This window comes from Microtus pennsylvanicus, chromosome 7 (assembly GCF_037038515.1).
Source record: "Microtus pennsylvanicus isolate mMicPen1 chromosome 7, mMicPen1.hap1, whole genome shotgun sequence".
In the NCBI taxonomy this organism is placed as follows: Eukaryota; Metazoa; Chordata; class Mammalia; order Rodentia; family Cricetidae; genus Microtus; species Microtus pennsylvanicus.
Genome location: NC_134585.1, coordinates 31,071,128 through 31,083,420, shown reverse-complemented (window position 1 = coordinate 31,083,420; position 12,293 = coordinate 31,071,128). Strand labels below are relative to the sequence as shown.

Below are 12,293 nucleotides of genomic sequence, written 5' to 3'. Positions count from 1 at the left end.
TACAATTATCACCATTTGTAGCAGTTTTTATCATCTGAAAATGGCACCATAGTAAAATAAGCAGCAAATACACGTAAGATCTAAGAGCAGCACTGAGCCCTTGCTTAAATATCAGCCGACCAAAACCTCACAACCTCCCATATACCCACATGCCCTACCCCTATCCATTTGTCTTCACTCTAAACAGTCATTCATCCTTGTGCCCCACAGCCCTCCCACCTACCCTTGCTCTCCCACATAAGGCCCTAGGCCAAAAGGTCTCTCACTTCATTCTGCCACACCCACCCTAGGGGAAGGATTTAGATGGAACCCTCAGAGAAAAGACTATGGAGGGGCTTCGGGTTTGCAAGAGTCTGAAATATCTTTAAGAAGACAGGCTACTGTCATCTGGATGAGCATTAGTCATATGCTAAAAATGCTAGAGGGAATTGGCTTAAAATAAAATCCCGAGTGCCAGAAGGGAGGTGGTGAGAGCCAAACAGAGGAAGGATAAAGAGTGTCCGCAGGGTGTGTTGACGAAGGTACAAACTCACGTCTCCAGTGTAAGCTGCCTGGATACTTCCTTTCCTCGCTCCCAGTCAGCCAACCCCCCTTGTCCCTGGTCCTCACACCTCCTTAAATGCTGGCTCCAGGAGGGGAGGGATTTACCTGCTCTGTGATGCTTTCTCCCACTCCCAAATGGAGCCTGACACCCAGGAGCCCTCAGTGCTGCTGGCTGGAGTTTAGCAGTGAATTGAGTCCCATGAACCCCATCCCTGATCCCTGTTCCCTTCCTGGTTCCTGTTCACACTGGGAGCATCTCCAACCCAGCTTCGGGTGTCCCACCCTTCACACTATAAACGTGAGACCTCTTGGCTTTGCAAGACGCTCTTCACACTTGTAACAGAGTGGTGTCCTGACGAGCCCATCTGCAAGCTGTGATCATCATTAAGTAGGAAATGCATGACATGGACCCAGGTCTGTGCCTTGGCTTTGTATCCCAGGACATGCTGGAGCTTCCGTCGTGATTATGAAGCTGACCAGGGCAATCACTTACCGGCACTGCCCAGGTCCCCACAGAGGAGTGGACTGCATATTTCTAGCCCAGGAAGAGATAAAAAGTTCAAAACTCTAAGTGCAATTTCCGCAGACTGTGAGTCCACTTGGGGCCATTGGCAAGTCAAAAAATTGTAAGCCAAGGACTGTCCACCACCCACTCTCACAGTCTCAGTGCCCTCCTGGTGCACTAATTCCTCCAGCCAGGACTCTGCAACCTGGGTTGGCATTCTCTTTGCAACCTCCTCTTCCATAGCTACCTGCCCCGCCCCCTGCTCCCATCCTCTGACTGCCGTGTGCTAGGTGTGTGTACTGACTTCTGCCTGGAGTTCCTTTCCACTCTGACCGTCTCCCAAACTCCATCCTACTCTTGGATCCCACGCAAGAAGTCCTCTTTCTGGAATTGTTTCCTTGTAGACCTCCTAGCCTGTCATGTGAAATCAGCACCCATACTCGGGGTTCTCTGGGCACTTTTTAAAACCTTCTCTTATGGGGCTGGCTGTCCAGCTAGTCCGCATGACATGGCTGGGGATCAGGAACATAGCAATAAATCAGCTCTGGGGTTCCTGTGGATGGCAAGGGAAGCAGAGGACACCAGTCTGCAGGTGTATGAGCAAGCAAACATCACTGCAGTGTGGATGCATCTATATGCATTCCCTGAGTGTTTGCTCAACATACCTAGCATTTATGGAGTGTTTGCTGTATACTATTTGGTCAACAGCATTTCCATCTCATTTAATCTTTACCCTTCCTCTTTCTTGCATTTGAGGAAAGCACAGAGCCAATGTTTAAAGCCCTTCTGGGAAAGCTGTGGGCTTTACTGTGACATAAAGTCATGCTGATAATCCAGCAGAGGGGCTGTCCTCACAGGTCCATAGGCCAGCAGCAACAATATGACATAAGAGTGCATTGGAAGAGGGGCCCGGGATGAGTAGCTAGGGAGAGCGTGCTCAGGAAGGAAACTGCAAGCTCCTTCAGAAGATGTGTCTTCAAAGCTCAACAGCTCACTGAGCACAAAGGTGTGGGATGGTCCAGCTGGATGAAGGCCCAAGAACCTGAACGATGGACGAATGGGAAGCTGGTAAAGCGGGCGGCGCTAGGGATAGTGGGCAGGCAAAGGGCACAGAGCTTAAAAACTGGGGTGAGCTGAGCCTCTGTTCTTAGGACGGGGAAAATCCAGGGACAGTGGTAATCAGGTGATGACTAGGACCTCTTCTGGCTGCTAGGGAGGTCACATTGGACAAGGACCAGCACTGTGGTGCAAAGCCCATTTTGTCCATGTCATAACTCAGGTAAGAGATAAAGGTGATCCACATAGGTAGGAACCACAGAAGGAGTGGAGCAGAGAGAATTACAGGGCATGACACCAAGCAGCCCCAAGGACACTGTCCTGGTTGGTTGTTTTGGTGGTGTTTGTTTGCTTGTTTTGACAACTTGACACAGCTAGAGTTCTCGGGGAAGAGAAACCTCAATTGAGAAAACACCTCCATCAGACTAACTAGTGATTTATGTAAGAGAGCTCAGGTCGGGGCGGGAGGAGTGCCACACCTGGGCAGGTAGGTGGTCAGGGGTTACATAAGAAAACTGGCTAGCTGGGTGGTGGTGGCACATGTCTCTAATCCCAGCAGCACTCAGGAGGCAAAAGCAAGTGGACCTCTGTGAGTGTGTAGCCAGCCTGATCTATGAATTAAGTTCCAGGACAGATAGAGCTGCTACACAGAGAAATCCTGCCCTGAAAAGCAAAGCAAAACAAAACCAAACAAAAGCAGGCTGAGCAAACCATAAGGAGCAAGCCAGTAAGCAGCACCCCTGGCTTCTGCTTCAGCCCCAGTCTCCAGGTTCCTGCCTTGACTTCTTACCCTGACCTCCTGCAGCGAGGTACTGTTACCTGCAAGTCTAAAATAAGATAAACCCTGCCCTGTTTGAGTTCCCGTCCTGACTTCCTTCAGTGATGAACAGTGATGTAGAAGTATAAGCCAAATAAACCCTTTGCTCCTCAACTTACTTTTGGTCACGGTGTTTCATTGCAGAGACGGAGACCCCAGCAAGGACTAGTTGGTACGAGCTTAGTGGAGCATTGCTGCGACAGACCTGACCATGACTTGGGGAGGCTTGTGGAAGAACTTTGAAATTTTGAACTAGAAAAGCCACTGAGTATTGAGAGCTCAGTGGGATGTTTTGTAGAAGCCTGTGAGATAAGAATATTGAGAGCAGTTCAGAAGATGGAGGCCTGGTTTGTGAAGTTTCAGAGGGAAGCTTAAAGACTATCAGGGCCATTGGCTATTTTGAATTAAGAGCTGTCTTTCCGGTCAGCTGGGACCAAAGGGCCAGCCATGATTAACAAGATACTGGCACCACTGAAGTTAAACCTTTGTGTTACTGGAACAATTGGTGCTGGTTAGGTGGAGCTAAGAAATTAGTAGTGGTTAAGTAGAGACCAGCATCACTGAGGTGAAATATTCTGGGCTGTGTTTCCCCAGAGTCAGCACGCTGAAGCTGTGTTCCAGAAGTGACCGAGGTTGTCACTTGTGCCAGCAGGCGAACTTAGTTGTGTAAGAGTCATCTAGCTGGTACTGGTTTTGAAGGCAGGAAGGGGTTATGGGAAGAAGCTGAGGCTTGGCACTGTGAGAGGGCAGGAGAGGCCATTGGTAAACGTGCAGCCTCAGTGGCAGTTGAAGACCCAGGCTGAAGGAATCATGAGGCTTAGCACCACAAAGAGAGCCTATGGGAGGCTATTAGGGAAAGGTCATTGGCCCAGTTACAGCAGATGACCCTAGCAGTTTTGGAATGTCAGTACCGTGGGAAGACCACCAAGAACAGCAGCAGCAGTGTAGTGGAGCTGGCTGGAGCCTAGAAGACAAGCTGTGTGTGCTGCAGAGGGTGGAGCCAGAGAAGTGGCCCAAGCCCTTTGGAGGCACCCAGGAGATCGTGAGTGGGCCCTGGATGCTGGAAATTCCTTTATTAACACTATTGGGAGTTTGGCTTTGCTTTGTTCAGATTGTAACTGTGCCCTGGTTCTTCACTCTTGAAGTAAGAAAGTATTTAATTTTTGATTTTTAAGAGATGTCCACAGTTGAGAGACTAAACGAGAGAGAGAGAGAGAGAGAGAGATTTGGGGGTTCATAGCGAATTTGAATTTAAGTTTAGAGAAAATGTCTTATATTGTGATGTCTTTGTTAATGTGTGATCTTGGGGATGATCAAGAAAAGAAAAGTTGTGACTTAACAGCGATGTGTTTAGGTGTCAAGTTGAGAAGAGATCGGTTGTGCTGGCCAGATCTTTGTCAACTTGACACAAACTACAGCCATCCAAGAGGAGGAAACCTCCACTAAGAAAATGCCTCCATAAGATCAGGCTGTGGGCCAGCCCGGAGAGCATTTTCTTGATTAGCCATTGATGGGGCAGGCCTATTCCATTGTGGACCTGGGTTCTATAAGAAAGCAGGCTGAGCAAGTCATATGAGCAAGCCAGTGAACAGCACCCTTCCATGGCCTCTGCATCAGCCCCTGCTCCAGGTTCCTACCCTGTTTGAGTTCTTGTCCTGACTTCCTTCAGTGATAAAGTACAATGTGGAAGTGTAAATCATATAAACTCTTTCCTCCACAGCTTGCTTTTAGTCATAATGTTTCGCAGCAATAGAAACCCTAGCTAAGCCAAGCAAACGTGGTGCACACCTTTAATCTCAGCACTTGGGAGGCAGAGGCAGGTGGATCTCTGAGTATGAGGCCAGCCTGATCTATAGAGCGAGTTCCAGAATAGCCAAAGCTACATAGAGAAACTCTGTCTTGAAAAAAAAAAAGAAAAAGAGAGAGGGAAAAAAAAAGAAAGAGGAAAAACCCTGGCTAAGACCTTCCCCAAATTGCTTTTGGTCATGGTGCTTTATCCTAGGAATAAAAACTATAAGATAGAACTATCTGAGTGTGGCAATGAAGGTGTAAGGATATCTGAACACCTCTTTCATGGGTGATGTACCAGGTAACCTGGTGACCAATTAGTAGTACCATCTGTAGAGATGAGACCCCTAGATGCAGAGAGGACAGGGAAAAATTAAGATGACATGGATTACCTATGACTCTATGGTCCTGGGGAATCTGAGTGATTGATGGAAGGTTGGGTCTGTGTACTTGAAGTTGGTGAAGATTCGAGCTAAGCCCCATACAGGTGGTATTAAAGCTACATGACTGGGCGTATCTACTAGGGGAAAATGAGGAGGAGGGCGAGCCATGCGGGTCTCCTCTCTTCACTGTGAGCTCCTCGTCACACACCTCTAGTCAAACCATTGTACCTCAGTCACACTGACCACCTCCCAAGAATTCAGCATCTGTGTGGGCTGATGCCTTCTGTCACAGATCAAGACCATATCCACTTCCGTTCACTCCACTGGCAGTTCTGTAGGACATAGTTGGACCTAGACCGTATGCAGTATTCATTTTGTATTCCCACTGTCTGGACACTCAGGGAAACAAAATCCAACTCCATGAATTAGGGGCCTGTGAGAAATAGACAGTAGCTTTTAGCTGAGCTAAAGCTCCAGGGAACTCCGCGTTCTCTTTATGGTTGTTTAAATGAGTGATTGACCTCTCTCCAGGGTTCCTTATGGTCCTCACCGACTCCAGCCAGAAGGCAGGAGTCTAGGCAAACAGGGCTCTCCACGGCAGGAAGGGGCGTGGTTCTTTGTACATGTGTCAGACTTGACACTTGGTTTCTCTATAAGCCACAGACAGCAGCATATATGAATATGAGCAAGTGTGCACATATCCATGTGAGCAAGTGCACACACAGGCTTGTGAGCGAGTGCAGAATCCTCCTGGCCAACAGACCGAACCAGCTGCAGGTTGGAAACCCTTGAGACAAAACTGCCTGCCCTGACCATAAGCAGACCCCTTTTCTGTGTCGTTAGTCTCTAAAGGATACAACTCCGAGCAGGGCATTCATGTTGCCTCAGGCACTGTGAGGTTGTTAGAGATGACCGGAGCCCAGGTTCTGTGAAAAAGCTATACCAAGGATTCCACAGGAGATCCTTCAATAATCTCCTGACGGCACTGGAGAGCATCTAAAAAAGCCCTTAATGTTTTTATTCTTTGACAACTTCATACATAATGTGTTCTAATCATTCTCAGCTCTCATCACCCTCCTCTCTCATCTCCCTCCCACTCCCCTCGGGCCCTCTCTTCTAACCAATGTGCCCCCTTCCTACTCTCAAGACTTTGTTTTGCTTTGGTATGACCCAGTGTGTTTATGGAGCCTTGCCTACTCGTGTACATGTTCGTACATGGGGAGGGGAGGTGTTATTTACAAGATCATGGGCAAGTTGCCGGTGGTTACTTAAATGACTCCCCCTTCCCCAGAAACCATTAATTGCCAGTAGCTCAGGAACCCCCGCCCCTGACTCTCTGCAGTCTGTGATGGAATGGTGATGGGGGCTAATAGCTTGTGCAGGTCTTGGGAAGATGCCCACAGCATTGTGAGTTCTCGAGCCCAGCAGCCGTACGTGTCCAGAAGACAGTTCCCCCCATCCGCTGGCTCTTCCGTTCCTTCCACCCCCTCTTCTACAAAGTCCCCTGAGATACGGAGAGAGTCATAAATAGATGTCCTAAAACTTTTACCTTGTAATCTATTTATTTGCAGCTGACTAAGTCCAGGGCCTCATGTTCTCTAAGCAAGCGCTCTCTCTTCGAGCTGTGGTCCCAACCCCTGTAAAAGCTTTCACGTGGCAGTTCCCCATAACAGAGGAGGGGTGGTTCATGGAGACTCTTCACAGACCATGTGGCCCCTAAGTTTTCATCTCTACATCAGTGCTGAGCTTCCAAGAACTCTGGGGCTCTGCCCCCTCTGGCGTTCATTAGGTCGAGCGTATGCCTTTTCTCTTTATTTTCTCTTGCAGTCGGATGTCATGGATCAGAACTTGTTAAATTTCCTTCCAGAACAAGAACATTCTGAAGTTTATAAAATGCTTTCCTCCCATATGCTTGTGACGGATTCCCCCTCCCCAGAATTCCTAAAATGTAAGTTCACCTTCCTGGTGCTGTTATTGGATCTCAAGACAAGAATTAGCTCTAGCTCGTGAAAGGAGGTCAGAATGAATTAAGAGGGGAGGACTAATTTTAAGAATAATTTTCCTCGTGACTCAGAACATCTCCAAGATCCCTTGAGGTATATTTTAAGGGGAAGCTAAAACTGGAACTTGGAGAATGTAAGACACTTTAGCTTTTATGTGGAAAAGTTGCAAGTACGGCCTCATAAGGATAACATGTTTTGCATGTATGACACGAGATGCCTTTTCACACGGGGGTAATAAATAGGGCAAAAGTCAGCGAGCAGCCTGCTGCTTTTAGGGAATACCAAAAGGTAAAGTTTCTGTGGTAGCGAAATAATCAACCGCTAATTGAATAATCAGGCCGGAAATCCATAGTCTGTCCTCCTGGGGCTGTCATCTGGTTATTTATATACATGTGCAATTTCATGGGAGTTTGAGATTTATATCAAAATATTTGGCAACCCAGCTAGAAGGCGGGCCTCGGTGCCTGCTTACCACGCGCCGCTTAACGAAGCATACGCAATTGCAGGCGGTAGCAAAGATGCTTGCATTTGCTCAGGCCCCAGTCCATTTCCGTGCATAATTGGTCCCGTCGTACATCTGATTTCCCTTCAAAGCAAAGCAAGGAAAGATTAAATTAAGGAGAGTGGCTCTATACGAGCAGCTTTATTTTAGTACGGCATGTGAAAACAACCAGAACTAATCGATGCCGACACAACCAACCACAGACATCTGTGAGCAAATTGACTAATTGGGTCCAAGTATAGAATACGGAATATGGATGAGCTATGGAGAGACAGGCCCGTAGCTTCCAGGGTTAGAAGCCAGATCCGACAGTCCGTGATAGGAAGAAATCCACGCAAGCCACGCGTGGCATAGATCATGAAGGCATGACTTGTTTAGGCTGGCGTCTGTGTAACCTTTCCTCTCCCTTTCTCTCTCCTCCCTTTAACGGCCCAGCTGACAACGATTTAGAGTTTTATTGCCACCTTCTCAGAGGCAGCTTGAACCCAAAGGAATTTCCAACTTATGAATACATAAAATTTGTAGGAAATTTTCGCTCTTACAACAATGGTAAGCTTTAATTGTCCTATCCTTTCCACGGTGTCTTTTATCATGCAAAACATGCACAGGAGGTCCTAAGAATTATTTCATGTCTGCATTTGGGTTTTCCTGTCCCCAGGACCGTGTGTGTGTGTGTGTGTGTGTGTGTGTTCATCAGTGTTCTCTCCCATTCAAGAACACATACACACACCAGTTTGTGCCGGTTTGCACATGCACCCTCAACTGTATGAGTTCTGTTTATTTGTTTTCCGGCTGGTGGGATAATTTTGTGCAGTGAGAAATAGTTTACAGTTAATAAAGAACAGACCCAGCCTACTTAGTCTACCAAGCAAGCCTGAATTGTGACACCCAGATCTGCCCCTTGCTCCCTGCATGTTTATCTCTCCCATACATTCCCACCGTGAGCCCAGTTTAATAGATCTGGCTCAGGTCACTCGCTAAGGCCCTTGTGCACACTAAAAGGCCTGTTTTACCATGAGTCAGGAATCTACAACGGATCAACTAGCTGGCAAAAATCAGTCTTATTTTCAGAAACGACCCAGACAGCCAATTGCCCAGCCTCTAACGGCAGAGACACAAACTCTAAACCAGACCTGAACATTCATTTTGACTTGTTACCTATGCAAAATGGAAACGCAGGTCTAATGCCAGAAATTTCAAACCCAGGTCCTATTCTGAGCAGAGCACAGAGGGCCTGCTTCTTTAGTTGCTGTGGCCCTCAGACTCAACACAAAACAGATAGCATTGGAAAAATCTAATATTTTATAAAGAAAAATAGGAGACGACATTGATGGGAAGTGGGGGTGGAGGAGAGAAGAGGAGAAGGGAAGGAAACCAGAGGAAAGAGAGTAGGATGCTGAGCTGCAGAGCTGAGGAGGAGGGCCTGTGGGAGGCACAGGGAGCACACGAGAACAGCTCTAACTTCTGCTGCTTGGGTTACTACTCTTTGACTCAAGACCCACTTGAGGCTGTTGCCCCAGCCAAATTAGTCCCAGGTTCCAATGGGACAAGCCAAAGTCCTGGCACCGCACTCTAATGCTGAGGCTAACCAGGATTTTTTTTCCCTTCCACTCTAAATGATCCTTGGCCGCATGGTATTTCAGTAGACACGCATGCTTTTAAACGATGGCTAAGTAGAGGAAACCTGCCAGAGTGATTTTCAGGTCCTTGCGCAGGATTTTTTTTTGCCTGGAGAGTGGCCTCCATGGCTGACTTGGCCCTTCAGAGGACCAATCTATCCAGCGATCCATGTGACTATGATGGTAAGTGAGGGGGAGGGGCGATTCGTTCTCCTCTGTGGGCCCCTAGGTCTACACAAAGCCAAGGCCTGACCGTGTCCCATCTGGCTGATCAGAAAGGCGTGGGCAAGCTTCATGAGGTAGCCTTAGGAGCCATCCCATAGAAGTAAGTGGTAGCTTGCAGGCTGCCTGACTGAAGACCCCTGGTAGAAAAGCCAATGTTGTGCCAGCCCCAGAGCAGTGATTCCTTGAATGAGGCAGCTTGTCAAAATGCAAATTCTTAGGCCACGTTCAAAAAATGCTAGTCCAGCGGACCCACAGCCTAGGGTCACGCAGTTGGAGAGGGCTGGAGAGATCCTGGCTCCAGGAGTCCTGGACTTCATGAGTTCGTTATCGTATCATTCCCTAGAGACAAATAGTGCTCCCTCCCCTCAGCTTTGTCGTTGAATGTAAGTGGACATTTAGAATAGGCTTAAAGTGTGGATGCTGATTGGTTCAACCCCAAACTGAACTACGATACGATCCAGTCACCCCACTTCTTAGTACATAGCCAAAAGAAGTAACAGCAAGTGCTTGAAGAGGTATTTGTGCATCTGTGCCAATAGAAGCATTAAGCGTCATTGCCAAAAGGTAGAAGCCGTCCAATTGTTCATCCGTGGGTGAAGGGATTTTAAAAAAAAAAGTGTGCATTATCCCTACAGCAGATTATTACTCCGCCTGAAAAAGAAGGCAATGTTGATGCGTGCGGCAATATAGAAGAGCTTTGAAACTAAAGCACGATGCTAAGTAAAATAAACCCATCATCGAAGGGCAGACATTGTGGGATTCCATGCATATGACGTTCCTAGTATAACTAAATCCATAAGGATAAAGTAAAGGGTATCTGCCCAAGGCTGGGAGAGGGGCTAGTGGGGAGTTGCTGAGTGGGTGTGCACCTTCCATTTTCTAAGGTACAGTTCTAGAGATGGATGGCGGTGGTGGTGCACAGAGATGCTTAGCTGTATATTTAAATGCAGGGTGGGCCTGGAATGTGGCTCAGTGGCATGCTCAGTCCCCAGCACCAACAAGAAAAAGGCTAGTGTTAAACCGATACGATAGTGATTTATCACACTATCTGAAACAGGTGTCCCTGTTGGCTGTCATGGCAACTACTACCGTTGAAGACTATCCTTAATGGCCGAATGCACAGAGGGAAAAGGCACGGCATTCAGACTGAGTACTCTGGGATGCTGCTCCTCCATGGCCCTGTGCCAACAGTACCCATGATCAGGTCAAAGGGTCACTTGTGGCTGGCTGGTGAGCCGCCATCCTGCACCCCGTGAATTTATGTGTTTCCCTTCCAAAAAAAAAAAAAAACAAAAAGCTTCCAAATAGCCCTTCAAATCATCCTGTCACGCATCACATCTGAGAAGGCTTCAAGAAAATAGGCTTCCTTCTGAATACCTGAGCTGTGTTTTCATCTTTTATCTTTTAAGTAGCAAGGCTTTATTTTCACTTCAAGCTGAGACAGTGTTTGTTTGCTTGAAAGAATGTGTGGAAATTATGTGTGACTTTTTTTTTTAACTGTTGCTGCAAGAAACACGCAGCATCAAAAGCAGAAATGTTGAAGTCAAGAACGTCATCTATCTCCAGACCTTCTTGGGTAGGCTGACGTTACAAAGGTTTGGTTGGCGCAAGAGTCCCCAAGTGTACATGGAGAGTTTGGCACAAATTCAAAAGAGCTCAAGTGAAATGTGTAGGCTGGCTACCGTTAGACTAGAGACATAAATTCTTCTTAGTTTTTTATTCTTCTTTACATATCAATCCCAGTTCCCCCTCCCTCCTCTCTTCCTGCTCTCCCCTTCCCCCACCCCACCCTCATGCACCCCTCAGCTCCTCAGAGAGGGTGAAGCCTCCCCTGGGGAGTCAACTAAGTCTGTCCCATCACCTCATTGAGGCAGGACCAAGGCCCTCCCCACAACCCACACCACCCCACCAACAACAACAACCCCGCCTCTATGCTAAGCAAGGTATCTCTCCATAGAGAGTGGGCTCCACACAGTCAGTTCATACTTTAGAGTTAGATCCTGGTCCCACTGCCAGGGACCCCACATACTGTTTAAGCCACGCCATTGTCACCTGCATTCAGAAGACCTCGTTCGGTCATAATTCAAACATAATTAGACATAAATTCTAATGCCCTTTTCTACCGCAGTAGGGTGACTAGGGATAGCCATACTATTTCACTCATTTAAAACTCTAGAAGAAAGGAACTCGGTGTTTGTCACCAAAAAGAAGTGATCAGTGTTTAAGGAGGAACCAATCCTTACCATGACTTGAACATTGTACAACATACATGAAGCATCACCTGGTAACTCCTTAGCATGTACAGTTGTTAGGTATCAACTTAAAACACAAGGGCTAGTGTAGAACTGGGTGATGGAGGTGGCAGGCATGGGACCCTGGGTTCCATCTGAGCAAGAGCAGAGGAGGGACAGGATGATTCTGAGCCAATGAGAGCTTTTGGAGACCCTCACAGTGCAACATGAGGATCCTGTCTGCTTTCTTGTTGACCCTGGATAACACTTTGATTTTCCCCCAGTTTCCTGACCTTGGCCAAGGGAGTGCAACTGAAGGGAGAGAGGGAGGGAAGGAGGGAGGAAGGGAGCGAGGGAGCAAGGGAAACATAGAAGAAGGAGAGGGGAGTACCTTTGTCCCCACTGGTGAGATTATGCTTTCTCATAGGAGTTTTGGGACCACCCATTCACCTCTGCCCACCACCTAAGTTTGTTGGGCAGCATAAACAGCAGAATTGCCCAAAGGCTTGAGCAAAATGTCATATTGTATATTTGTTGGGCACCCCTTAGGAGATGATCATTGGCCCCAATGCTCTAGGAAGAAGGTATCAAACATAAGACTTTTTAACATGTGAAGAAATA

At 47.5% G+C, this 12,293-nt stretch overlaps 1 protein-coding gene across 2 annotated transcripts in view; it reads left to right on the top strand.

The window, feature by feature from the left end:
* The window catches only part of Npas2 (neuronal PAS domain protein 2), a 185,314-nt gene that overhangs the window by 123,406 nt on the left and 49,615 nt on the right, over positions 1-12,293 (top strand). For both annotated transcript variants that reach the window (XM_075980373.1, XM_075980372.1), the window contains exons 6-7: positions 6,920-7,040; positions 8,033-8,146. In XM_075980373.1, coding sequence (XP_075836488.1) covers positions 6,920-7,040; positions 8,033-8,146 — 235 coding nt within the window. The remainder of the gene's footprint in view (positions 1-6,919; positions 7,041-8,032; positions 8,147-12,293) is intronic.